At 40.6% G+C, this 27,734-nt stretch overlaps 2 protein-coding genes across 4 annotated transcripts; both read right to left on the bottom strand.

Moving 5' to 3' along the window:
* Window positions 1-6: 6 nt before the first annotated feature.
* Window positions 7-8,470, bottom strand: LOC117289570 (acyl-coenzyme A thioesterase 8-like). The gene is made up of 6 exons (XM_033770727.1): window positions 8,278-8,470; window positions 7,173-7,312; window positions 5,599-5,827; window positions 3,968-4,119; window positions 2,787-2,978; window positions 7-1,099 (listed from the first exon to the last, which is right to left on the bottom strand). The coding sequence occupies exons 1-6, from the start codon at window positions 8,367-8,369 to the stop codon at window positions 981-983; spliced, it is 924 nt and encodes a 307-aa protein (XP_033626618.1). The 5' UTR covers window positions 8,370-8,470; the 3' UTR covers window positions 7-980.
* A 4,472-nt stretch (window positions 8,471-12,942) lies between these two features.
* Window positions 12,943-27,502, bottom strand: LOC117289413 (monocarboxylate transporter 13-like). 3 transcript variants are annotated; one of them, XM_033770529.1, is made up of 7 exons: window positions 27,439-27,502; window positions 20,529-20,759; window positions 19,171-19,467; window positions 17,739-18,085; window positions 16,145-16,373; window positions 14,183-14,326; window positions 12,943-13,348 (listed from the first exon to the last, which is right to left on the bottom strand). In XM_033770529.1, the coding sequence occupies exons 2-7, from the start codon at window positions 20,701-20,703 to the stop codon at window positions 13,164-13,166; spliced, it is 1,377 nt and encodes a 458-aa protein (XP_033626420.1). In that variant the 5' UTR covers window positions 20,704-20,759; window positions 27,439-27,502; the 3' UTR covers window positions 12,943-13,163. The 3 variants fall into 3 exon arrangements, with proteins under 3 accessions (XP_033626420.1, XP_033626421.1, XP_033626422.1); XM_033770530.1 differs by having other exon boundaries at window positions 20,529-20,780; window positions 27,439-27,478; XM_033770531.1 differs by lacking the exon at window positions 27,439-27,502 and adding an exon at window positions 23,871-24,111.
* Window positions 27,503-27,734: the final 232 nt, after the last annotated feature.

The raw sequence follows: 27,734 nt of genomic DNA, 5'->3' as shown, positions 1-27,734 counted from the left end.
CGGGCCTGGAATAATACGCACGACATGGAAGCCATGGCCTTTAATGGTTACCCCTGGTCAAAAGTTTCCCATTGACTTTGAGACTTTGAAGTGTCCCTTTCAACATGAAATGGCCTTGTCCTTTTAAATGGGAAATTCTCCGAATGAACACTACGTTGATACCCCTTAATTATGACCACAATACGTCACACAATACACCAGGGGTCGATTTTACAAAGTTAAGACTAGTCCTAGTGTAGTGAGATGTTAAACACTTAAGGCTAAAGTCCTAAGTTAGGACGAGTACCTCTTCCTAACTCGAGATAAGACTACTAGGCTTTCAACTCTTTTTGGAATCCACCCCTGGCCTTATTCTTTGTTTAGCATGTCAACATCTCCTGACTATACCAAGATCTTATCGCTCCCTGGAGAGACAGATCTTTCCGCACTGCTTCCCCTCATCTATGGAGCAGCCTTCATCACAACATTCACTAAATTTCAACCCTCCACTCCCCCAAAACTTCTCTTAAAACAAACCTCATGTTAATTGCCTACAATGGCACAGTTTAATTAATATGTCTTGTTCCAATTCAATTCAATTCAATTCCATTCAATTCAATTCATATTCAATTCAATTCAATAAAATATTATTTTGGTATTGCCTTCACCTGATAAAAATACATAATTGGTGTTTCATAAATATTAAAAGTGACAGTTATAAACAGTACCCAACATTATTAACAAGTCAAAAGGGCAAATGTAAGGATTGGGTGCAGCTTTTGCTGTTGTACCCCAACCTATAGACTTAACACTTCAATAAAGACTCATTAAAGATGCTGTGTCAGATTTTTACCAAAATGTTTCTTCTGTTGATGTTGATCCTTTTTGTCGCGCCATATGTCGCCTACTTGTTAGAAGGATACAGTGCGCTTTATACATATCATTTCATTTTGGTTTTACAAGTATATATATTATTATTAGTATTACTTGATTAACCTTGATTACAGTTGACTCTTTGGTTTCTGGAGTTGAGGTCTTAAAAGGATTTCCTGAGCAATGGTCGCTGCTAGGACACCATCCCTCCGCCAAATTCGACCCAAAGCCATTCCCCGCCCAGCACCTGTAAAAAAACACAATGCAAAATATGTTTTTTTAAGTATACAGTGGAATAGGTTACCAATTTAAAGTCACTGGACACTATTTGTAATTGTCAAAGACCAGTCTTCTCACTTGGTGTATCTCAATATACACATAAAATAACAAACCTGTGCACATTTGAGCTCAATTGGTTGTCAAAGTTGCGACATAATAATGAACAAAAAAAAACACCCTTGTCACATGAAGTTGTGTGCTTTCAGATGCTTGATTTCAAGACCTCAAAATCTAATTCTGAGGTCTCGAAATCAAATTCATGGAAAATTAAGATTGAGTAAGATTTTGAGTAAGACACTGCCTTTAAAGGCAGTGGACACTATTGGTAATTGTCAAAGACTAGCCTTCACAGTTTGTATATCTCAACATATGCATAAAATAACAAACCTATGAAAATTTGAGCTCAATCGGTCATCAAACTTGTGAGATAATAGTGAAAGAAAAAAACACCCCTGTCACACGAAGTTGTGTGCTTTCTGATGCTTGATTTCGAGACTTCAAATTCTAAACTTGAGGTCTCGAAATCAAATTCGTGGAAAATTACTTCTTTCTCGAAAACTATGGCACTTCAGAGGGAGCCGTTTCTCACAATGTTTTATACTGTCAACCTCTCCCCATTACTCGTCACCAAGAAAGGTTTAATGCTAATAATTATTTTGAGTAATTACCAAAAGTGTCCACTGCCTATAAGTATACAGTAGAATAGGTCACCAACTTAAGTGTTTTTCGTTAACAAATGGAGTGATAATAATGATATCGATTGGCGTGTTTCATGCCGAGTAAGCCCTTCAAGGACATTCCACTAGTAGCAACCCTGCTGCCGACGTCACGAAACGCTAGGATCAATCCTAACTCGAGTTAGGACGAGTAACCCTTCCTAACTTAGGATGAGTTCAATGCGTCCTACGTATTTGGATACGGATCTGAACCCAACCTAAGTCCTAAGATTAATCCTAAGTTAGGAAGAAATTGGTGAAATCGACGGCTGGCTCGTAGCAGGCTTTCCTCCAAAGAATTCCTGATACCATCTCAAGTTCTTTAAAGTGTGCATCATTGGCATCCAAACTGTCATTGGTGCACAGGTTGCTAATAATTCACATCAAAAATCTCTAACCTCTCAGGTACCCATTTTTTTCTTGGATGATATGAAGCAATGGTGGCAGTAGACTTACCGGGTATCCGTTGTTTGGGAATTTTAAACGTACGCATATTATAAGTTTTGGTTGGGGGTGGTATAAACAAACCCAGGTTTTTGGTTACAGATGCTGTGTCAAATTTTTGGCCCCAAACGTTAAAAAATAAAAAATTTTAAGTGAATGGTATTTTAAAGAGTATCACCCGCTCTAACGACAAAAAAGTTTTTATTTTTTACTTTTAATGGTCAGGAACCATGACAGAACTGTTTCTTATAAAACACATAAGAATTGGTCACGTGATATAACTAATTTTGAGCACTTTATTTCACTACTACTAATAATTGGCAGACTTTTTCGAGCAATGGCTCAATTGAAAGCTTGTAACTTTCTCGAACCCCATAAAAATACATATTGAATTTGAAATCATAATTTTTGGGTCAAATCGGCAAAAAATCTGACATAGCATCTTCAAAACCGAAGAAATCACATCGCTGTGATGATGCTAGCAACTGGACTAACCTGTTTTGGGACTTTCTAGCTCGTACAACATCCACTCATCTGCTTTGAACGGTGCGTGGAACCAAATATTATGATCCAACGAAGCAATCTGACCAAGTCGAATGTTTTTGTGAGGCATATAGGCCGTCCAGGCAATGAAGGAATCAGAGATAAAAGCAGCGGAACAGCGATGGATGTTCTCATGAGAGTCATCTGTAATGAAAAGTGTTAAAGAGGTTGATGGTATGAAACATTGTGAGAAGCGGCTCCCTCTGAAGTGACGTAGTTTTCGAGAAAGAAGTAATTTTCTACGAATGTGATTTCGAGACCTCAAGTTTAGAACTCAAAAACACATTTCAACAAATCAAAAAGAAGCCCAAAACACATTTCAATATATCATGGAGAGCTCAAAAACACGTTTCAATAAATCATGGAGAACTCAAAAACACATTTCAATAAATCATGGAGAACCCCATTTCAATAAATGGTGGAGAACTCAAAAACACATTTCAATATATCATGGAGAACTCAAAAACACATTTCAATAGATCATGAAGAACTCAAAAACACATTTCAATAAATCATGGAGAACTCAAAAACACATTTCAATAAATCATGGCGAACCCCAAAACACATTTCAATAAATGGTGGAGAACCCCAGAACACATATTCAGTAAAAATGGAGAACTCAAAAACACATTTAAACAAATAAATAGTTTGTCACCAGAATTGATAGCCATGCTCATTAACATAACCTGACCCCTAAATGCCATCATCTGTGATTACAAAACAAGAAGAAAATAGATGCATGATCTCATACTGTGAATTTATCTACAAAGTACACACTCAACCCTCCTACTGCCTGACCAATCAATACATCTTCTGGGGTTTGATTGATACATGAAAATGCACTACGCTGGCCTACGTATTGATAAAATCTTGGTGAATGCATACATGTACATTTAGTACCATGGAGAAAGAAATTTCCCTCCATGAAAGTACACGGTCAACAATCTAACTCGTCTGGCAGTTGCTTGGGGTATGCTTATTTTCCAGGATGGATCAGGGGTAGAGGAAAAGTGTGAAAGGGCTTGCCAGTATTACTTGGGGTTACCCCCTGGGGAATAGAGCAGTGTGAAAAAGGCTCATCCAAGAAAGTGGCCGCTGACTTGCTTGGTCTTCTTTAATAAACAGTGACTTACCTAAATGACCTAGCACGCGTGCCCAAATGAACCGGTGCGCCTTCGCCGATTTGTTCCCCAAGATGTTTGCTACATCGATGTGTCTGTACTCTAACAACTGGCCTGAGCCTTCCACCTCCTGAATTTTGGCTTTCCATTTTTCAGAAGCACGACTGTAAAAAAGTAAAAAAAAAAAAATTGAAAAAAATAAAAATCTCAGGCAATACCTTACCAATCAAAATATATGGTTTGTTCATGGACAGATGATAGTAATATTCAGCCATACTATTTTGTTCCTAAGTTAGAAAGTAAGTATTTTATCGGTGTATAAAATTGCCTTTCTTTCACTTTTGTTTCACTGTTATATAAGTTGCTTAAAGGCACTGGACATTATTGGTAATTGTCAAAGACTAGCCTTCACAGTTGGTGTATCTCAACATATATGCATAAAATAACAAACCAGTGAAAATTTGAGCTTGAAATCGGTCATCGGACTTGCGCCATAATAATAAAAGAAAAAAACACTCTTGTCACACGAAGTTGTGTGCGTTTAGATGGTTGATTTCGAGACATCAAGTTCTAAATCTGAGGTATCGAAATCAAATTCGTGGAAATTTGGAAAATTACTTCTTTCTCGAAAACTGCGGCACTTCAGAGGGAGCCGATTCTCACAATGTTTTATACCATCAACCTCTCCCCATTACTCATTACCAAGAAAGGTTTTATGCTATTAATTATTTTGAGTAATTACCAATAGTGTCCATTGCCCTTTAAGAGGTGGATTGTAATGGCTCCATTAAGGGTCTTATTGTTCATGGTGAGTGGTAATAAGTTCTAGTCTTAAAGACACTGGACACTATTGGTAAATGTCAAAGACCAGTCTTCTCACTTGGTGTATCTCAACATATGCATAAAATAACAAACCTGTGAAAGTTTGAGCTCATTTTGGTGTCGAAGTTGCGAGATAATAATGAAAGAAAAAAAACCCTAGTCACACGAAGTTGTGTGCTTTCAGATGCTTGATTTCAAGACCTCAAAATCTAATTCTGAGGTCTCGAAATCAAATTCGTGAAAAATTACTTCCTTCTTGAAAACTATGGTCACTTCAGAGGGAGCCGTACTATCAACAACTCTCCATTGTTTGAAAACAAGTAAGTTTTTATTTTAACGGTAATTACCGAATCTGTCCAGTGGCTTTAAAGCCATTATACACTTTCGGTACCGAAAAGAAGAAAAAAAGTTCACAGATTTACAAATAACTTACAGGGTTTATAGAAGGTAGTGGTGAAAGTCTTCTCTTGAAATAATATTCCATGAAATGCTTTACTTTTTGAAAAAAACATTAAAACAATATCAATTCTCGATAGCGAGAATTACGGATTTATTTTAAACACATGTCATAACACGGCGAAACGTGCGGAAAAAAGAGTGGGTTTTCCCGTTATTTTCTCCCGTCTCTGATGGCCGATTGAGCCTAAAACTTAACAGGTTTATTATTTTATATATAAGTTGTGATACACGAAGTATGGAACTTGGACAATACTGTTTACCGAAAGTGTATAATGGCTTTAAGAAACTGTTTTGGGTATGATACAGTAATACACTATATGTTTGAGAGCAGTCAAAAATACTGCGCATTGAGTTGACTGTACCTGAAATGGTTCTGGTTCATCAGCTCATTCAAAGTTGGAAGTTCTTCAGGGAATGGTACCTTGGGCATTTTAATCTGGTGATGAAACGGGGACTCTTCCCTGACATGAAACGATAAGACCATGATGAGGATGGTCTTCCCTTCTTGTATGGCGTGTACCAATCGAGTGGCGTAACTCTTCCCGTCTCGTAGATTCTCGACTTGGTACAACACAGGAATATCAGTGTTACCTGCATACGGGGAACGATAATAGTCATAACATCAATAATATTAATAGTGGCTTCTTATATAGCTCATAATAATAGCCATCACTCAGTGACGCACAATGCACTTCAACATCAAGGACTTTGCAGCAAGGTATGTAGAAAAAGGTGGAGATATGAGGTTTTCAAGGTGCTGTGGTGCAATATGCTGCCAATCAAACCAGAAACGCCGTGTGGAGTTCAAGTACTTACACAACAAATGTTAGCTCAATTATTTCAATTTTTTTTTACATTAATTTTGTTTCTGATATTAGTGATCAGTTACAATTTCACTTTTAAGTTCCCTATTTTTTGTTACATATTATAACTAAGTGCTTCTTATATTAAATTTTGTTTTTTACCCATACAGTGTGTTAGCACTGTATACTCAGTACTTTCCCGAGGCCTGTGAAAAAACATCACAGGCATGTTACTCGGGTGGGATTCGAACCCACGACCCTTGCAATTCTAGAGCAGTGTCTTACCAACTAGACTACCGAGGTTGCCCGGCAGCTAGAGGCAGTTTGAATCCTATGTTTTGGCAGCGGGTACCGCAACGATAATAAGAGATGTTAAATTTGCATTGGGGATAAAGAATATTAATTTTGGTTTTTACCCATACACCGATGTGTGTTAGCACTGTATACACAGGACTTTCCCGAGTCCTGTGAACAAATATCACAGGCATGTTACTCGGGTGGGATTCGAACCCACGACCCTTGCAATTCTAGAGCAGTGTCTTACCTAGTCTTGGTTCCAAGACCAAGTTTTTAAAACTCCTACGGCTAGTCCTATAGGCCTAAGTTACATGGACTGTCTTTGCGAAATGGACCCCTGCAGCCGATGTAACGAAAACGTTTGGAGTATTACCCGTCCTTACTTAGGATGGGTTCAATGCGTCATCTACGTATTTTGATATGGAACTGAACCCGTCCTGAAGATTAATCCTAAGATAGGAAGAATTTGGTGAAATCGACGGCTGGACAAAGTGAGTATTGTTGTAGGCATGCATTGATACTCAACTGACCAGCCTCGCTACCATATCGCGGTACCTCTCGTCACTAACCCCTGGAAGGCATTAACTGAGAATAATTGCTGATTACATTTGTAGCTCATGGAATTGGTTGAATGCATTAGATAAAAAAATAAAATAAAAACATTCTTCAAGATGAAAGACATGCGTGCATGCGTAGAAACCATTGATTACAGGCGTGCTAGATTCTAGCACATTTTAATATTTTTGAACAAAATCCAGGGCCGGCTATAATTGAGCAAGACAAGCTGGCAAAAAAATGGCGCAGGGAGGCCGATTACCCCTGGGTTGTCAACTGACCTTTGCGTGTGAAGTAACAATGGAGTGAGTGTATGTGGAACTGTGGCTGGACGGTCTTGCTGGCAGCTACCATTGCTTGACTCACAACCTGGCCTCCATACAGCCGTTTAGACCTGAATTCCTTCCAGTGATCGTTGGCTCTGGTTCAGTTTACAGGGAAAATAATCAGGCAAAAATGTAATATAAAAAATTAATACCCACGGACAGTTTTGCTTTTCCTACTGGTAGAGTATGATGGGGAAACGAATGATAAGCCATTTCAACCAGTAGTGTATGCTGTTTCAAAACAAAATGTTGCCATGGAAAAACTGGAAAGTCATTCTTGTTGGCTTTGCCTTAGTTAGGGCATTGGTTGGCCTACTACCCCCTACCCCTGGTAGGACGTCAGTCAGTGCCACTGCAAAGGAGGAGTCCAACCAGGGGCTTTCCTCAAACCTCGGCTTAGGCTCCGGCTCAGGCTCCGCGTGCTGGTACAGTCAGCAATACGCGCTGAAAATGCAGGTTAAAGGCCAAGCTGCGTACACAGCGCGCAGAGCCTAGGCCTGAGCCGGAGCCCAAGCCGTGGTTTGAGAAAAGGCCCCTGGGCTAGCCTACCACAATGCATGGTCCATACCTAGTGGTCTGGTGGTGATGCCAGTATTTTCTTACAAGGCTTGGTGTTGTATGTATATAAAACAAATAGGCCCCCCCATCCCTTATGATGTTTTTCATTCGTGCAATTTAGTGCAAATGTGTTCATGAGTTGATTGAAAATGGAATGATCCATTCAACTCGGCTCCGCCTCATTAAAAATAGAACATTCCATCTTTCAACTCATCATGAACATAATTATTCGCACCAGTGACCATTGCAATCATAAACATTCATTATTTATGTACTGGTACTAGTTGGTGCTGCAGAACCATTCCAAAGATAGCACCATGGTTTAAAAGGTGTTTCTATATCATTATGCGGGTTGAATTCCTCCGTTATAAAACTATTCACCGCGATGGACTAGGCCTACTAATTACTACAATGACATAGTACGTATCTGAATCTTTGGATAGTGATATTAAAAAACAAAAAAAAAAAAAACACGTTTTACATTAGTTAAATCGTTACTCACCTGTACAAATTATGGTCAATTCGTTCAAGATCCAAAACAGCCTCGATTAACTTACTAGGCTGAGTGCCTTGTATCTCCACGGAAGTCTCCATGTTCAAGATAACCAGATAATCATACAAAATTGAACTCGAATCTCCACACAGAACCGTGCAAGACACGGTAGCGGTCACATCAATGTTGACGTAATGTGAAGTTTTTCTCCCTTATTTTTAATACCCAACTCTTGAGGGCAGCAAACATCATAATCCGGTCAACACTTAAAGGAAACAAGGCGTACAATGAAGCTATTCAAAAACATTCTCAACAAAAATATTTATAGTCCCTCGGCTTTTTAAAAACCAAATCAAACATATTTTCGGACAACTAAGTTTTAAAATTCTTCTAAACTTTTGGCAGGTTAACCGTTCGGAATTTTTGCTATTACTTTGCCTACCCAAAACCCATTTTGCCAAATTAATGTACGGTGTGTTTTTTAAAAACCGATTTGAATGATAGCGCGTGACTGCGAAATATGCAGTTGGTAAAATTACTCAACATTATTTATTAGCGAAAAACCTTACTCGGTAACGAGTAATGGGGGTATAAAGCATTGTGAGAAACTGCTCCCTCTGAAGTGACATAGTTTTCGAGAAAGAAGTAATTTTCCACGCCAATTTGATTTCGAGACCTCAGATTTAGAACTTACATGTAGGTATCGAAATCAACCCTTAACGCACAGCAGGCACAATTTTGTGTGACAAGGGTGTTTTTTCTTTCATTATTATCTCGCAAGTTTGATCACCGATAGAGCTAAAATTTTCACAGTTTTGTTGTTTTATGCATAATGTTGAGATACACCAACTTTGACAATATTACCAATAGTGTCAAAGTCTGCATTTAAGCCAATGTGTAATGTTTGTCCAGTCTTCTAACAAGTTGGAGTTCAGAGCCCCCCCCCCCCACCCCCACCTGTAGTCTTGTCATCTTGTCATAATTATATAATTCAGCTACATGACCACCCCCCCCCCCCCCCACACACACACGCACACACAATATTCAACGTTATTTACAAACATTAATTTAGACTGTAGTTTTTTGAAATTAGTATGATCCACCTGTGGGCCACAGGCGCATGCATTATTGTGACAAATTCAACTGTGCAAGCAAAAAACCCTCGTGTGTTGTATCCACACTCTGAATTGTTGCTTCTAGGCCTGCATTAAAGACACTGGACCCTATTGGTAATGGTCAAAGACTTGCCTTTCACAGTTGGTGTGTCTCAACATACATACAAATAAGAATAACAAACCTGTGAAAATTTGAGCTCAATCGGTCGTCGAAGTTGCGAGATATTAATGAAATAAAAACACCATAGTTGCACCATGGTTACACGAATTGTTGTTTGTGTTCTCGAAATCAAGTTTGCGGAAAATTACTTCTTTCTCGAAAATTACCTCACTTCAGAGGGAGCTGTCTCTCACAATGTTTTACACTATCAACCTCTCACCATCGTGATCGAGAAAGGTTTTATGATCATACTTATTTTGAGTAATTACCAGTGTCTACTGCATGCCTTTAACGGTCCCAGGTAGGCTGAACCAAAGTTCTGGTCAGGCTGAACTGCAGAGTGGCCAATAAATGGGTTTAAGTTAACTTAGGAGCGTTTACGAATCGAAGGTTCAGGTTTCAGGCTTGGGATTTTCAGGCTCCGGCTCTGTGAGGCTCAGGCTTCACAATAAGCATACTGGCGACGAATTTGTTTCGAACACTTATCATGTGGCCCGCGTGCGCAGTTTGTTTACGTACTCAAGCTAGCGACCGCTCGTGAAATAGGTTCGCTTAAGCAATTTTGGTTGCTACGCAACAAAATGTCCTTGCCGTTAAAGGCAGTGGACACTATTGGTAATATTGTCAAAGACTAGCCATCGCAGTTGGTGTATCTTAACATTATGCAAATAACAAACCTGTGGAAGAGCTCAATCGGCCATCGAAGTTGCGAGATAGAAATGAAAGAACAAAACACCCTTGTCACACGAAGTTGTGTGCGTTTAGATGGTTGATTTCGAGACCTCAAGTTCTAAATCTGAGGTCTCGAAATCAAATTCGTGGAAATTTCTTTCTCGAAAACTATGGCACTGTTTTATACCATCAACATATCCACATTACTAGTTATGCTAACAGTTATTTCAAGTAAATACCAATAGTGTCCACTACCTTTAAGCAGCCCTATGCTGGGTCCTTCACTCAGACAGTGCAACATAATTGCGTTGATAGTGTGCCGGCGCAGCGGTATGTATTTTACGTGTATTATTTTGTATGGTAGGTGTAGCTTCAGAATGTTTTACAATACTATCTTCTTATTTACTCTCAAGTAAGTGTGTAAACCTTTCAAGGGGCGCTTTGAACCATTACAAATAGTATATGTAAGACAGAGAAGGCGATGATTTTTTTTATCGCCACTCTACATTTATATCGCCTGCCATTTTGTCAGTAGGGGCCTACCTTCTTCTTTTTTGCCTAAACAAACGATCTAAAACTTGTGCGCGCTGTTTGTTTACGTGATTAACCTCGTGAAATATGTGTACATTCCTCCAGGGTTTAAGCAATTATTTTTGCTACATTAAGCAAAAAAAAAAAAAAAAAGCATTTTCTCTTCAAATATCGCGCCTCGATTGACGTCACGAACAGCGCCCCCTCGGGTCGGGGACTACTCTTAAGATTGTAAATAAGATAAGAACTAATTTTTAGAACAATATTTAACATTTATTCACATTCCACTCATCAAAACACATATCGTCGTGTGCCCGGCAAAAGGACGTAAGGGAAAGTTCCCGGCAGAAGGACGTAAGCAATTTATGTTAAAATTTGTGTTTCAAGAATTATGAGCGGGAAAGTTTGGTAAATTTGTTGCCATGCAAAAGTCATTCTAGAAAGGTTAAATTCTGCATGGGGAATGGGGAAACATGTCTTCAGGGTAATTCTAGCAAAAGAACAAACAAAAATGACATATTTTTCATGTCAGGAGCCATTTTGTTGCTTACGTCCTTTTGTTACTGGGACGAACTACTTTATGTTCCCGGCAAAAGGGCGTAAGGCCTTACGCCCTTTTGCCGGGCACACGACGATATATTAATGACAAAAGCTTTATTTTGACAAAATACCACCTCCAGGTGACTTTAATTGCCTAAAAATGCATCATATAAAACCGAACGAAAATATTCGAAGTCTGAACAACATATTTTAGGAAAGCTGTTCAGGGCATCAGATAGCTTGAACCATTACTTTTTTTTTAAATTATTTGCGGCTCCACAATTTCGGAACAGTCTCCTGACCTGTCTGCTCTCAGCAACATCACTTCAGATGTAAGATAAGGCCTCAAATAATTATCACCTTTTCACCAAATAAAATATCTTGTGCCGTGTTAATTTTTGTCCCTTTCCTTAATTTTATACTTAGTTTTCTAGTGAGTCATGTGCTCCAACTACCACTGTGACCTAAATGAATCAGCGGTATATAACTGCCTTTTTGTATTGTATTGTATTGTATTGTATTGTATTGTATTGTATTGTATTGTATTGTATTGTATTGTATTGTATTGTATTGTATTGTATTGTACTTGATATACCGGTAAGATGGGTACGTAGACCATGTTACCTTTGTTCACAATAAGTTTGACCTTGCACATTCTTTCGATTTTCTGGCAGGCAAGATACTGCATGCACTGATCATTATGAGAAAGTTGACATTTTGTGTCTTAATTTCCACATAACTCAAAGAGTTATGAAAGTAAAAGCTGGGACAAGTTTTGAGATGTACACCCTTTCATCATGTCAAAAGTTACAGAGAACTAGACAGTGCAATCTCCATTAAAAAATACATAGCGGTTAACAGATCCAGATTCGTACTGCGGTGTTTCTGATCAGCAGAGTATAAGTTCGAGTCCCGGTCATGACTCTTGTGTCCTTAAAGGGTCTATGTACTTTTTGTAGGACAAAAAACACAATGCCACAGATTTACACCAAACTTACACAGTTTGAAGAAAAGGATAGTAGAAAGCTTCCCTGAAAATACTACGTGCTGAGGTGCTGTAGTTTTTGAGAAATGAGTAAAACATTGTCATGAAAATAATTTTCGTATCATGAGACGAAAATTATGAGCATGTAAAAACGTATTTTCATGACATTGTTTTACTCATTTCTCAAAAACTACAGCACCTCAGTAAGTCATATTTGAAGGGAAGCTTTCCACCATCATTATCTTCAAACCCTGTAAGTTTTATGTAAATCTGTGGACATTTTGAAAAAGTACCCAAATCCTTTAAGCGAGACACTTAAAGGATTTAGGTACTTTTTGTAATACAAAACACAATTTCCACTGATTTACATTCATACTTACACCCGTTGAAGATAATGATAGAAGAAAGCGTACCTTAAAATTAGTGCTGCAGTTTTTAAGAAATGAGTAAAACAATGTCATGAAAATACGCTTTTACATTCTAAAATAATTTTCGTCTCATGATCATTTTCATGACATTCTTTTACCGATTTCTAAAAAACTACAGCACCTCAGCAAGTAATATTTCCAGGGAAACTTTCTATACCACCGTTATCTTCAAACTGCGTAAGTTTAGTGTCAATCTGTGGACATTGTGTTTTTTGTCCTACAAAAAGTACATAGACCCTTTCACCATGATCGCTTTGCACAAGTTTGGGAGGCAGTGTTTTCTGCTCTACGAGCCAGGCTTCTGATGGATGATACCCAAGCATACTTCCGTATGGAATATAAGGGGATAAAAACAGTTTGTTTGTAGCGCACACACATAGAGTGACTCTCAGGCCTTCGTGTGTCTGGCGACTTGCATAAAACAAAATTGCTACGATGTTTGGTTGATCAAGACTTGTTCAAGTCTATGCATTGGCAAGTTCAAGGCACTTTTCGGTTGTTTCTTCTTTGGGTATCCTTGTTTTTTTCAACCTCAATTTAATCCGTCTACGGACTGGTATTGCTAGCATCAAACCAACAGAACATGCGAATGTTGCCAGTACTGTAAGCAAGCTCAGTGTATAGTCTCCGGTCAAGTCGTAAAGAACTCCTGAAACAAAATTAAAACAAATATGTTATAAGCACTGTGAAAAATGAAGCTGGCTAATGACAACACCTATCAACAAAACAAAGTACTGTACAGAAATGCTGATGCTTTAAAAAGCAGCTTATCAATTTATAATGGTCAAGAGTATGTGATCTTTGTTAAAAAAGAAAATCGCAAAACTTGGAACAAGTTATATCTTCAGACATTTGAATGGACCTTTTTTCTATTCAGCACGTTGTGTGGGACTATGTCTGACAAATGTTTTTTTTTTCTCCAGACGACGATCAGGGCATACTGATCGAAACGTCGAGTTGAAACCTACGGCTCTTTTCAGAACAATCCCAACTCATGTAGAGATAATCATTACATGGTGTAAGCGCAAACCTAATCCCTTTTTTTTACCATGCAAATGTCCTACTTAAACAGACAATTGTCATCTTTTTGTCTATTTTGGGTCCTCTTTGTTTTAATGTTCCCCTGAACCCCCGTAGTGGTGAATCTTTGGTATCTTTTTGTCTGTGCATGTTTTTCAATACTTTTACCTTGTAATGCCACATCACTCAGCGTTGTGCTACCAGTTTTTTAATTTTATTTATAAAAATGAATTAATGAATGAATCAAACTATTTTCGTCTTTCTAAGCCTAAACACAGAGCGCCGGTTAGACTGTGTTTGACCACCGACCCATATTGATTGGCCGTCTGTTGTTAAGCCAGGCTACGCTTAGGGCTCTGGCTATTTTTTAGGAGCCACACAAACGTACCACAGTGATCGCAATCTACAGGGTCTATGTCCGTCACGGAGATGACTCAACAATTATTCATAACAATAATAATACCTGAAATCGGTGCACCAATAAGAACCCCAAAGGCATAAGGTGCGTGCGTAAACATAACAACAATGTCTGCACCATATTCCCCAAAGAGCTCTTGGACAGTTGTGTAGGCCATCGTGAAGCATGCAGAACGGAACAGGCCCATTACTACAAACGAATAAAAGAAACATTAAAGGAAGTGGACACTATTTGGTATTGACTCAAAATAAATATCATCAAAATAATCATCATTACGAGTGATGGGGATAGGTTGATAATTATAAAACATTGTGAGAAACAGCTCCCTCTGAAGTGACGTAGTTTTCGAGAAAAGGTAATTTTCCACGAATTTGATTTCGATACCTCAAATTCTAAAATTGAGGTCTCGAAATCAAGCATCAGAAAGCACACAACTTCGTGTGACAAGGACGTTTTTCTTTCATTATTATCTCGCAACTTCGTCGACCGATTTACCTCAAATTTTTACAGGTTTGTCATTTAATGCATATGCTGAGATACACCAACTGGTGAAGACTAGTTATTGTTACCAATTTTGTCCACTTTCTTTACACATAAAATTCCTGGTCAGAAATGACACTGATTTCGGGTACCGTGTAGGACCCGACCCATTTTCTCGGTCAGTATTAGCCGGTGTAACCGTGGGACCTGACCCATTTTCTCGGTCAGTATTTGCCGGTGTAACCGTGGGACCTGACCCATTTTCTCGGTCAGTATTAGCCGGTGTAACCGTAGGACCTGACCCATTTTCTCGGTCAGTATTAGCCGGTGTAACCGTGGGACCTGACCCATTTTCTCGGTCAGTATTAGCCGGTGTAACCGGTGGGACCTGACCCATTTTCTCGGTCAGTATTAGCCGGTGTAACCGTAGGACCTGACCCATTTTCTCGGTCAGTATTAGCCGGTGTAACCGTGGGACCTGACCCATTTTCTCGGTCAGTATTAGCCGGTGTAACCGTGGGACCGTGAATTATGTCCGCAGGACATTCGGTTACCCATACGGGAAATTAATGTAAGCTTGAGGAGGATTATTCAAAAGAGGGCGGTAATACCGGGAGAAGTTTTAACACAGTTTGCTATAATGGGGGCAGGGGGGGGGGGGGCACAGAATCTCCGAGTGGGGTGGGGGGGGGGGGCACAGAGAATAATCTTCTGCCACACCGGAATCTGTGTCGAAATTACTCGTGACATTAATTTGACAAACGGAGGCAAAATTTAAGTTGCAAGTAAACATTATATGCTTGCTTCCCGGTCAAGCTCACCCTAAAATGACTTCAATGGGTCGGATTCCAGTGCGGAATAAGATTATAATTTCGTGGATATAGCGCCGTCTGTAGAATCAACCCCATTCAGCCCGTGTAAAGCGATCAAACTTTCACACTAAATTTCTTAAAGCCATTATACACTTTCAGTAAACAGTATTTTGTCCAAGTCCCACACTTCGTGTATAACAACTTTAATATTATTATAACAAACCTGTGAAAATTTTTAGGCTCAACCGGTCATCGGAGTCAGGAGAAAATAACGGGAAAACCCACTCTTGTTTCCCCACGTTTCGCCGTGTCATGACATGCGTTTAAGATAAATCCGTAATTCTCGCTATCGAGAATTGATATTGTTTTAATGTTTTCTCAAAAAGTAAAGCATTTCATGGAATAATAATATTTCAAGAGAAGTCTTTCACCATTACCTTCTGTAAACCCTGTAAGTTATTTGTAAATCTGTGAACTTTTTTTCTTCTTTTCTGTACCGAAAGTGTATTAATGGCTTTAAAAACAAGTGCCAACCTATTTATTCCGGACCTTTCTTCATAAGCAGAAACACGCCGAATAACAGCCACAGATGATTGTACATTGTGACATGGTAGTTTGGATAGTATTATACTCTGGTAAGCAAAATTATACTGTGCTTATCTGCGTTTTGTGCTTGAGTAGCTCTAAGAATGTTTAAACTGCTTGAACTACTCACATGCTGCGACTGTATACATGAGGGGAACTGTCCGAAGTAGTATCATTACACCAGAGGCAGCTCCACCGAGTAAGCTACCGGCAGCTACACAGTACAGTTTCAGGAAAGGAATACGGCCTCCGAAGGCAGAGAAGCAACATTTCCCAACAATTTCACCGACAGCAAAGATAACAAAAGTAATTGAAATCTGTTTAGCCGTGAAGTGCAGGTCGTACTCCATAAAGCTCGCCTGTCAAGGGGAAATGAAACATAATTTGAAAGGTTAATAATAATTATTCGTTATAAGCATAGAGACAGGACCGCACCCTTGGAAAAAGGGCCACGCCCTTCGTTAAAAGCATAGAGACAGGACCACACCCTTTCTTTTTTCTATAAGTGTCAGTCTTGCAAAGGTTCAATTCTGCTCGGGACTGTCACAGTCAAGTTGAGACACTAAATAGACCTTTGGTGCAGCCATTTTGAAATTATCAAATCCTTTGATATCAATGTTACCAAACCGAGGCCGGAAGAGTAAAGTAGTTTGGTTCCAATTTGCAAAATGATTATCAGCATTTATAATAATAATTATTATTTGACACGATGAACATGACTGACCAAGATGGAGGCAGCATGGTAATGGTCTATTGTTTGAAACCCTTGAAAGTACATTGGCTAGTCCATAAGCGGAGCGAGCAAGGCATGCTGTGACAAAAACAGCACGGCGAGGCAAATAACCCATGGGAACGAGGTTGTAGAAACCCAATTGGCAATCGCGTTCGTCTATTGTGCGAAAAATAGATTTATTAACGATAGCGTCAACGTCATCTACGCAAAATTCTGAATTTGTTACAAAGAAACCGAAAACGGAGCTTTTTAAGCTAGGGTAAACATACTGTTTATAGCCGTATCACCCGAAGAAAAACACCGTGTGCACTTAAAACGCAATGCAGTTGGGACAAAAATGGTCACGGAAGTACGGATTTGCGTAGACTTGACTCAAGTCCTAATCCCGTTACATCCCTTTTTTCACTTTCATTCGCATCGCCTGACATCAGAAAACTCCCTAACCTGTGCCGCAGGACCACAGAGCTACATTTTGACGGTGGATACAGGGACCTCTCGCATGAGAACGGGACTTGAATCAAGTCTAGGGTTTAAGCAGAGCACTTCGTGGAGTTTTGCAACATGTATTTATAATTGTTTTACTTTTTATCTTAAAGGCATTGGACAATATTGGTAATTGTCAAATTCTAGCCTTTACAATTGGTGTATCTCAACATATGCATAAAATAACAAGCATGTGAAAATTTGAGCTCAATCGGTCATCGAACTTGCGCCATAATAATAAAAGAATAAAACACCCTTGTCACACGAAGTTGTGTGCGTTAAGATGGTTGATTTCGAGACCTCAAGTTCTAAATCTGAGGTCTCGAAATCAAATTCGTGGAAAATTACTCCTTTCTCGAAAACTATGGCACTTCAGAGGGAGCCGTTTCTCACAATGGTTTATACCATCAACCTCTCCCCATTACTTGTCACCAAGAAAGGTTTTATGCTAATCATTATTTTGAGTAATTACCAATAGTGTCCACTGCCTTTAACCTCTGTCTCTTACGAAATTAATTGTGACAAAAGTCCATCCAATGTTGTAGAGAACACCAGCTGTGAGCCACAGCCAAGCTTCAGATTGATGGAGAAGTTTATAAATTCTCTTCCCTACAGTCTCTGTGACGTCACGCGGCTGATCACCGTCGTCCTTCTCCCCAGTGTTGGTCTCCACCATTTTGTAGCTCCCTCCTTCTTCGGTAATGCTCTTCGAAGTTTCAACTTGTGCCGGTTCAACAATGAAACAGCCATGAACTAAAGTTATCACCAAACTCCCACCACTGACAATGCGTAGAGCGTTTCGCCAGCCGTATGCTGATGTAAGCGTGTTGAACAAAGGCGCAAATGTGAGTACGCCTGTCATGGTGAAAAGTAAAGTAAAAGAAGAGACGGAAATGAATTATTGTGAGAAAATAAGAAACAACGTTTAATCTGTGATTTCTTGTCACCATTTTCATAGGAATTGTATGTTGCAGTACCACATTTTGCTGAGTAGGTAAATGATTGAATATTTTGGCCCAATCTTCTTAAAGGGGCATTTCGCGTTCAAATCGCCTATCATTAATTGGCTGTTTGGGGATTGATACAAATAGGTACATCCCTCGGTGTAGTATAATAACATAAGCATTGCTATTTTTTCCCCCCCAATTACTCTGGTTTTAAACCTACTAGGTAAAATACAACTTCCCCCTATTTCCGAGAGAATGCGTCTGTGACTTTTAAAGCAGAAGTGGCCAGGGCAAGGTCGTTCATCCGCTGGAGTGATTACAACATAGACCGGTCCACTGTCTCAAGGGAATTGACTCCTACACAAACCAGCCTTGGTCCGTCGTGTAGTAATAATACAATATTGAACAAATATTTATGGGTCCACCCCTGGAAAAATGAAACATAATCTCTAAGACCATCTACAAGACTGAGTTATTGCTCTTACTTATATCTCTCGTTACATGACTAGTACATGAGATACGCAGTGCAAGTTATTGAATGGCAGGGTTCTGCTACAACGTCCCAACATGGACTCTTGTGCACTTTACATAAATGCATACATTAACTAATTAACCGTTCTCAAACAGCACAATATCACCGTAAGATCCCTACGCGTTTTCAGTATTTTCTGACAATTATGTACTGGAGCATCGTGTTGACTATTTTACTACAATGTGCTGTAGCGCAATATGCAGCCAATCAAACCAGGAACAACAAGGCGAACCCCTTCTCTTAACGGGCACTGTGTTATTTTACGTGCATTTTCAAACACACAAAACCAACGGCTTAACGTCCCATCCGAAGGACGCAGCTATGGCTAAGTGTATTCTAAGTGTCACGGGGACTCAAACCCGCACCCTGCTTATCAGAAACACCAGAACTTGAGTTGGGTGCTCTTAACCACTTGGCCACGACACGCCAATTTGTTTAACGTTTGGTTTATGGATACTTACAGAAAGACGTCCCGACTACTGCCATTGACGTCCCACGGGCGCAGTCCTTTCCAGGGAACCAGTCAATCACCAGCGTCATCACGGCTTGGCACACTGTACCTGCCCCGACACCAACCAAGATTCCAAACGTAATGTGTGCATAAACTAGAGATGGAACAAATGACGTTGCTGCCAGTCCAATTGAAAACATCACTGAAGAAACCAGAGTAATTGTGCGGAGACCAAAGCGAAGTATAAGAGGTGCACAAAACGGGCCACAAATACCGAAGATCGCGTTGGCGATTGACCCAACCCATCCTGCATTCATGTTTTGGAAACAGAATAAATGAAGAGATTAATTTGCATCTGAACTACTGGAAACGCTTGTAATTTGGAGCGCTGCAAACGAAGCCAGAATGCACAAAACTCCGGACCGAAAACATAGGAGAGAAGGTGGATATTTTTTCAGATGTGGCAGGAAGGCTTTGTGGAGGTGCTGGCCGTCGATTTCACAAAGAGTTAGGACTCGTCTTATCTCGAGTTACGACGAGTAACTCGTCCTAACTTAGGATTAATCTTAAGGTCTGCATGCTACAGTGCAGGGTTGGGACTCGTCCTAAGTCCTAAGATTAGTCTTAAGTTAGGAAGAGTTTTGTGAAATCGACGGCTGGTCACCTATTCATCCTTGTCACTCAATGGCTTGGTATTATTTTTTCTGTTTTGCTTCTTTGTATGTTTATGTATCGATTTGTAATTTATTTTTTATGCCAGTGTAAAGTCTAATAAAACTAAAACTAATCGTGATGAAAGCACGAATTTTTACGTTCACTCAATGCATAAAACTGTTTGTACATGGCTGATGGACGTGAGATAAGGTCTGGATTCTGTTACTTTACTTCTATTAAATTTTTACTTAAAACTACCACAAATGAGGCCCGGTTTTGTGAGTGCCAATCTTTTCTGGAAACTATAATTATCTTAGGTCAAAAGGAAACATTCCTGTAAGGTATGTTGGAGTAAGTTTGCATTATGAAATCACTTACTCTCTATATCACCATGTGTGGTGTCCAAGGTTCTGTGGCGCAATATGCTGCAAATCGAACCAGCGAACATCGGGGCGAACCCCTTCTTTTTTTTCGAAAACTACGTTACTAGGGAACCGTTTCTCAAAATGTTTCGTACACCCAACAGCTCCCCACTGCTTTTACAAGTAAGTTTTTATGCCAACAATTATTTTGAGTAACTTAACAAGAATATCCACAGTGCCTTTAACCGCTACGGCATGGCACGCCACACGTGGAGATTGTAGAATTGTACCAGATGCCTACACTTGAGCGAGAGCACGAGTTAACAGTGTTCAGTAAAATAGAACGACTTACCCGTTAGAGCAGCACTGGTGTGAAATTCTTTCTGGAAACTCAAAAACAGAATACTGTAGTTGTATAGAGGTCCGCATACGATGAACAACTCCACAAAGGCAATGTATACCATCAAATACCGCTGGTACTTCCTCAGGACATTGTGAATCGTGCTCGACTCACCGGAGTCGGCCATTTTCCAGCACAATTTTTGTAGTAAAAAGGTTGTTTCTATATCCACTGTTCCTCAGTCTGCAATGTAAGGCAGTAACACTATTGGTAATTACTCAAAATGATTGTTAGCGTAAAAAATTACTTTGCAACAAGCAATATAGAGCTATCGATTTTAGGGAGGACCTCGTATTCTAACACGCGTTAATACCTTGGTGTACCGCGGTGTACACGAGGTACAACAAGGTATTGCCATCGGGTCCTACTACTTGCCGTCAACTCACTTGCGCCTCCAATATACATTTAAAATCCACAAAAGAAGCATAGAACTGTAAAGTATCAGCTCACTATTATGGAACGCCAAAGAGGCATTTAATCATCGGTGATGGTCTTTTGCAACCGGTGATCAAATTTGTCATCGGTGGTGGTCCTATGCGATCGGTGATCAACTTTAGCGAGCGGTGATAAAACACGATCGGTGGTCCATTTTAGCGATCGGTCATGCATATTCATGATCGGTGATGGTATATAGCGATCGGTCATGCATATTCACGACCGTTGATGGCTTTTTGCAATCGGTGGTCAACTTTAGTGATCGGTGGTGGCTTTTTGCAATCGGTCAACTTTAGCGATCCGTGGTGGCTTTTTGCAATCGGTCAACGTTAGGGATCGGTGGTGGCTTTTTGCAGTTGGTCAACTTTAGGGATCGGTGATGGCTTTTTGCATGCGGTCAACTTTAGTGATCGGTGGTGGCTTTTTGCAATCATTCAACTTTAGTGATCGGTGGTGGCTTTTTGCAATCGGTCAACTTTAGTGATCGGTGGTGGCTTTTTGCAATCGGTCAACTTTAGTGATCGGTGGTGGCTGTTTGCAATCGGTCAACTTCAGGGATCGGTGATGGCTTTTTGCATGCGGTCAACTTTAGTGATCGGTGGTGGCTTTTTGCAATCGTCAACTTTAGGGATCGGTGATGTTTTTTGCAATCGGTCAACTTAAGGGATCGGAGGTGGCTTTTTGCAATCAGTCAACTTTAGGGATCGGTGGTGGCTTTTTGCAATCGGTCACATTTTGCAACCGGTGATGGGATTTTGGGATATCCGAATTTTGCGTCCGGTCGGTGCAGGCCTACTTCAAAACCTATGATTGGGTAGATTGTGGATATTAGTTGTTGTTATTTTCTAGTTCACACCACCATGGAGGAATAAATTACACTCACCAGCGGGTTGACTGACTTGCCAAACATTTGTAGAAGAGTACCATTTTATAACTATGTAAGGGGGAACGCAACAAACATCAAATTAATCAGCTCTTTCTAAAAAGATAATAATAATAACAAATGGGTAGGAGAGGGTGTGGAAGGGTTATCTATGTCCCACAATTGGTTGTCGTCTTCCGGAAATGGTAGGGACTTTTCGTTTTCGACGACGGATGGTTCTGCGACGGTTGTTCAGCTAAACGTTGTCGTTTTCAGCACAACGAAGATTCATCCCAAGTACTGTCGTAGAAATTGAGGGACGACCGTCCTCAAAGCCGACGCATGCGCAGATGACGCCAAATGTCATCTTGATGATATTGAGCCAGAATTGGGCCAGTGCTGGCCTTCTTCCGGTCAAGCGTCATGTCCTTGCTAGTAAAGTGCCCACCACCGATCACTAAAGTTGACCGATTGCAAAAAGCCACCACCGATCACTAAAGTTGAATGATTGCAAAAAGCCACCACCGATCACTAAAGTTGACCGCATGCAAAAAGCCATCACCGATCCCTAAAGTTGACCAACTGCAAAAAGCCACCACCGATCACTAAAGTTGACCGATTGCAAAAAGCCACCACCGATCACTAAAGTTGAATGATTGCAAAAAGCCACCACCGATCACTAAAGTTGACCGCATGCAAAAAGCCATCACCGATCCCTAAAGTTGACCAACTGCAAAAAGCCACCACCGATCCCTAACGTTGACCGATTGCAAAAAGCCACCACGGATCGCTAAAGTTGACCGATTGCAAAAAGCCACCACCGATCACTAAAGTTGACCACCGATTGCAAAAAGCCATCAACGGTCGTGAATATGCGTGACCGATCGCTATATACCATCACCGATCATGAATATGCATGACCGATCGCTAAAATGGACCACCGATCGTGTTTTATCACCGCTCGCTAAAGTTGATCACCGATCGCATAGGACCACCACCGATGATTAAATGCCTCTTTGGCGTTCCATACACTATGGTGTTCCATAGAGGACAGTCTCCGTCGTTGTTGTGAGTTGAGCCGTCGGAGTTGTGAGTTGTCCGTCAGAGTTGTGAGTCGAGCCGTCGGAGTTGTGAGTTGTCCGTCGGAGTTGTGGGTTGTCCGTCGGAGTTGTGGGTTGTCCGTCGGAGTTGTGGGTTGTCCGTCGGAGTTGTGAGTTGTGCGTTCTGGTTGTATTGTTAGTTGGGCACCGTGGTTGTGATTTGGGTATTTTGTGATTGTGAATTGGGCGTCGCGTTATAGTTGGGCGTCGTGTGATTGTGATGGTTGTGGATTCATTGTCGTGGATGTGAGTTGGGCGTTGTGAGTTGGGCGTATTCTATGAAGTTGGGCGTCTTGCTTCTGAGTTGGGCTTCGTGATTTTTAGTTGGGCGTCGTGTGGGTTAATTGGGCGTCGTGTTGTTAATGTCCGTCGTAGTTCGTGTTGTTAATGTCCGTCGTAGTTGTGAGTTGGCCGTCGTAGTTGTGAGTTGTCCGTCGGAGTTGTGAGTTGGCCGTCGTAGTTGTGAGTTGTCCGTCGGAGTTGTGAGTTGGCCGTCGGAGTTGTGAGTTGGGCCGTCGGAGTTGTGAGTTGGGCCGTCGGAGTTGTGGGTTGTCCGTCGGAGTTGTGGGCTGTCCGTCGTATTTGTGAGTTGGCCGTCGTAGTTGTGAGTTGTCCGTCGGAGTTGTGAGTTGTGCCGTCGTAGTTGTGAGTTGTCCGTCGGAGTTGTGGGTTGTCCGTCGGAGTTGTGGGTTCTCCGTCGGAGTTGTGAGTTGGGCCGTCGGAGTTGTGAGTTGGCCTTCGTAGTTGTGAGTTGTCCGTCGGAGTTGTGGGTTGGGCCGTCGGAGTTGTGAGTTGTGCATCGTAGTTGTGAGTTGTGCGTCGTAGTTGTGAGTTGGGCCGTCGGAGTTGCTCTCCTTGTTATGTCGAAGGGACAAAATGCATCCTATCTCATCGTACGTATAACCCGCGTCAAAGTAGTGCCGCACCAATCCATCTCTTTTACATTCTGTTAAGTTATTTGACATTCTATCATTTTTTGTTAATAGTGAAAACGCCCATTCCTATTTTCATTTATTTTATAACATCGTAGAGAACACGTTTTTTAAAGATACCTTACAGTTTAGGCCGGTTCGCAGGAATTAAAGATGATGGTTAGCCCGTATTCCTCAACAAAATGAAAGAACAAAATATTTACATATTTTTAACGCTAGGAACTGTAGGTAGAACGATTTTTATCCAGACCATTTCATTCTGATTGGTTGAGCTCCGGTCAATCAGGAGAATGTGCAACTTACTGAATATTCATGACTGTTCGTTTCGCGCACACTGCGAAATTGTCAGCTATAATGTGTCACTTTGTGTACAGAAGTACATAATATTCAAGCACCAGACTGCTGCCCAATGTAAATTATTGAAATTGACGTCATAATACAGGAAAATGAAAAGGCTGATCCAGCTGTTCACTGTATTTTGTAATCTTTGAAGTATATATAAAGTAAGTGGCAACAACTCTATATCCTGGGATAATTGCAATTTAACATATTTTGGCCTTCAGATCGTCTAAAAATCTGGCAATGCATCTGTAAATTGCTACTAGTTTCCCGGGGGATCCATAAGAAGTATAGTTTTTGTTTTTGTTTGAACAGCAAATAAACCCACCAAGGATACAAGTCAATAAAACAAACTCAAGGCATCGTCAGATTTATGTCTATAATTTGTTATTTGTAAGCACAGCTTGCATACACACAGGTCACAGCTCGGGTATCAGGAAAATTTGCATAGTTCCGTTGGCTTATGCGTTCATGCGTTCGTATTTCCGTTTACAACAAACAACATATAAATTATTTAAAGTTAACCAATTAAAACACTATTCATCCATACCTAGTCAATCCAACTTACATAACACTTTCAAATACTAAAGTTTTAGTATGTGTTTGTGTTTGTTTGTTTGTGTGGGTGTTTGTTTGTTAACCTGTTCGTTGAGTGAAATTGTTTGTCCTTTTGTCTCTTGACTGACACACCTCTTGGTGACAGTGCAGGCACTGGTGACAGTGCAGGCACTATTGTCAGTCCTGGCAAACCTGTAGTGTTGATGTCTTTCTGTTGTCCTCAGTCGTGTAGTACTTTTTTCTTTCTTTTTTTTCTTTTACTGCCTGTCATCCTTTTTAGATATCTTGATGTATCCCCCTTGTTACTGTTTTCCAATCCAGATGTATGTTTTTTATAATTAATGTTTCAAAGAGTTTTTTCCTTTTCGTATAATTTTTTGTAATTTTTTGTATTTTATGTGAATTGCCAAATAATAATAATAATAATAAATAATAATAAAGGATGATTTGACCATCTTTGGACTAATTTAATGATAGGCATACACTTTAAATTTTATTTAATTTTTATTTAATGTTAAATTGCTATCGGGGTGTAAAAACATATAACGCTTTCATGGTGCCTTGAACGAAAAAGAAATTAGTGAAAGATTTATGCTAGTTCGTTCGTGCTGACTTGCCCTATATATACGTTCAAATTCAACACTTTAATGCTGTTCGTGATTAGTTTTAATATTCTTATAAGGCCCGCATCCTACCTGCAGTTATTAAAGAATATGTTACAATTCATAAACAACATTTCGAAGGGGCGTAGATAAATATAAAAATATCAGATCTGCAACTGACAACATAGTGCTGTGCGAACAAAACATAGGCCTAATTTCCCAATAAAAGCATCGAACACATGGGTCCATCAATTTCATGTAGGCATAGGCAAGCAAAAACGACAACTCAAAAGGATATTGCCTTCTCGGTGACGAATCGATGGATTCAGCAAGGTATAATTCATCACAATCGGAACTCAATCACATGTGTAGAAGAACCCGGAAGTAGGCATACGCCACCTATTGGCCATTGCAGTTTAGTAAACAAAATAAAAAGTCCGACGGCCAACTCACAACTCCGACGGCCCAACTCACAACTCCGACGGCTCTACTCACAACTACGACGGACAACCCACAACTCCGACGGACAACTCACAACTACGACGGACAACCCACAACTCCGACGGACAACCCACAACTCCGACGGACATTTCACAACTCCGACGGCCCAACTCACAACTACGACGGACAACCCACAACTACGACGCACAACTCACAACTCCGACGGCCCAACTCACAACTCCGACGGCCCAACTCACAACTACGACGCACAACTCACAACTCCGACGGCCCAACTCACAACTCCGACGGACAGCCCACAACTACGACGCACAACTCACAACTCCGACGGCCCAACTCACAACTCCGACGGCCCAACTCACAACTACGACGCACAACTCACAACTCCGACGGCCCAACTCACAACTCCGACGGCCCAACTCACAACTCCGACGGCCCAACTCACAACTCCGACGGCCCAACTCACAACTACGACGCACAACTCACAACTCCGACGGCCCAACTCACAACTCCGACGGCCCAACTCACAACTACGACGCACAACCCACAACTCCGACGGCCCAACTCACAACTACGACGCACAACTCACAACTCCGACGGCCCAACTCACAACTACGACGCACAACCCACAACTCCGACGGCCCAACTCACAACTACGACGCACAACTCACAACTCCGACGGCCCAACTCACAACTCCGACGCCCCAACTCACAACTCCGACGGACAACTCACAACTACGACGGAGGCTGTCCTCTATGGAACACCATAGTTCACAGAGAATTCGCGTAAGTTTTGGGTCATATTTCGGAATAAAAATTGAGTTTTTTTTCTCGTGAAAAAATTATCTCGAAGCAGCAAAACCGTCGCCGCCATCTTGCTTTTTCACATGGATTAGTCTTGGCCCAAGATGTCAATGATTTGTACTTTATTTATCAACACAAAGTTGTTTTTGTGGAATTTTTTTTACCGAAAACCATGAGAAATATGTAGTTTAGGCCAGACTTAACACTTCCGTGCCCCATTTATAAATTGTTCATGTAAATTTAATGAGTTGACGGCACGAAAATGAGTTGACGGCAAGTCGGTGAGTTGACGGCAAGTAGTAGGACCGTTGCCGTCACAAGGTTTTATGAATGGACATCTTGTGGTTCATATACTCCGTATTCAAGAGGTCAAACAGGAGGAGAGTAAGACTCATTAAAAAATGGATGTGCCGTCACAATAGACGTCTTGATGAAAGGACTCGAGGGGGAGAGAATCCTTAAACCAGTCGTTATGAGATTAAGGGGGATTAATGGATTATTAGCTTTATACAGCCATAAACATCTTAAACTGGAGAGGCAGAAAGTGATACATGTTTTTAAAGTAACATCTTTCTCGACATGGGATTGACAAGCTAGGTTATTTTTTATATTTATTTGTTTGTGATGGCGAAAGGAACGGACATAATGGGTTCGTTCGTTTAGCTTCTCTGGGTCGACCCCGGTGTGTGGCGGTTTTTTAATCTAGGACGAACGTAGGTAATTATCTGCATACGTTTGTCCTGGAAACAATATTTGTTGTTAGCATCTTACCTATAATGTTTCAGAGAAGCACTCCATTCCCCAATCTCGAAGAGTGTTTTTGACAGCCAGCCACCATGATGTTTCTTGTGTGTGTATGTGTAGGCCTACTACTACTACTACTACACAATACCATCGAGCAAGGAACAGAAGGAGTTACAACTAGTCGTCTTCAAAGGTTCCATGTGTGTTACCGCGGGCGTATAACGACCAGTGCTAATCGGCAGAAACATCTGTGGGCGCATTTCCTAACGAGCGAAGTATAAAGAACTAGCTACCCAGTTACGCCAAAGAAAATACATAGATTG

The sequence above is a fragment of the Asterias rubens genome, chromosome 4 (genome assembly GCF_902459465.1).
Source record: "Asterias rubens chromosome 4, eAstRub1.3, whole genome shotgun sequence".
Taxonomy (NCBI): Eukaryota; Metazoa; Echinodermata; class Asteroidea; order Forcipulatida; family Asteriidae; genus Asterias; species Asterias rubens.
The sequence above is the reverse complement of the archived record's forward strand: the minus strand, read 5'-3'. Positions and strand labels throughout refer to the sequence as shown.

Excerpts from the sequence above, each read along its gene's own strand:
- LOC117289413 (XM_033770529.1), bottom strand. The coding sequence starts at position 20,703 with ATGGCCGACTCCGGTGAGTCGAGCACGATTCACAATGTCCTGAGGAAG. Across the intron at positions 18,086-19,170 it reads AGTAGTCGGGACGTCTTTCT|GCGTACTCACATTTGCGCCT; the intron begins GTAAGTATCCAT and ends TCACCATGACAG. Across the intron at positions 13,349-14,182 it reads TATTGGTGCACCGATTTCAG|GAGTTCTTTACGACTTGACC; the intron begins GTATTATTATTG and ends ATTTTGTTTCAG.
- LOC117289570 (XM_033770727.1), bottom strand. The coding sequence starts at position 8,369 with ATGGAGACTTCCGTGGAGATACAAGGCACTCAGCCTAGTAAGTTAATC. Across the intron at positions 7,313-8,277 it reads ATTGACCATAATTTGTACAG|AGCCAACGATCACTGGAAGG; the intron begins GTGAGTAACGAT and ends AAACTGAACCAG. Across the intron at positions 2,979-3,967 it reads ACGCGTGCTAGGTCATTTAG|ATGACTCTCATGAGAACATC; the intron begins GTAAGTCACTGT and ends TTTTCATTACAG.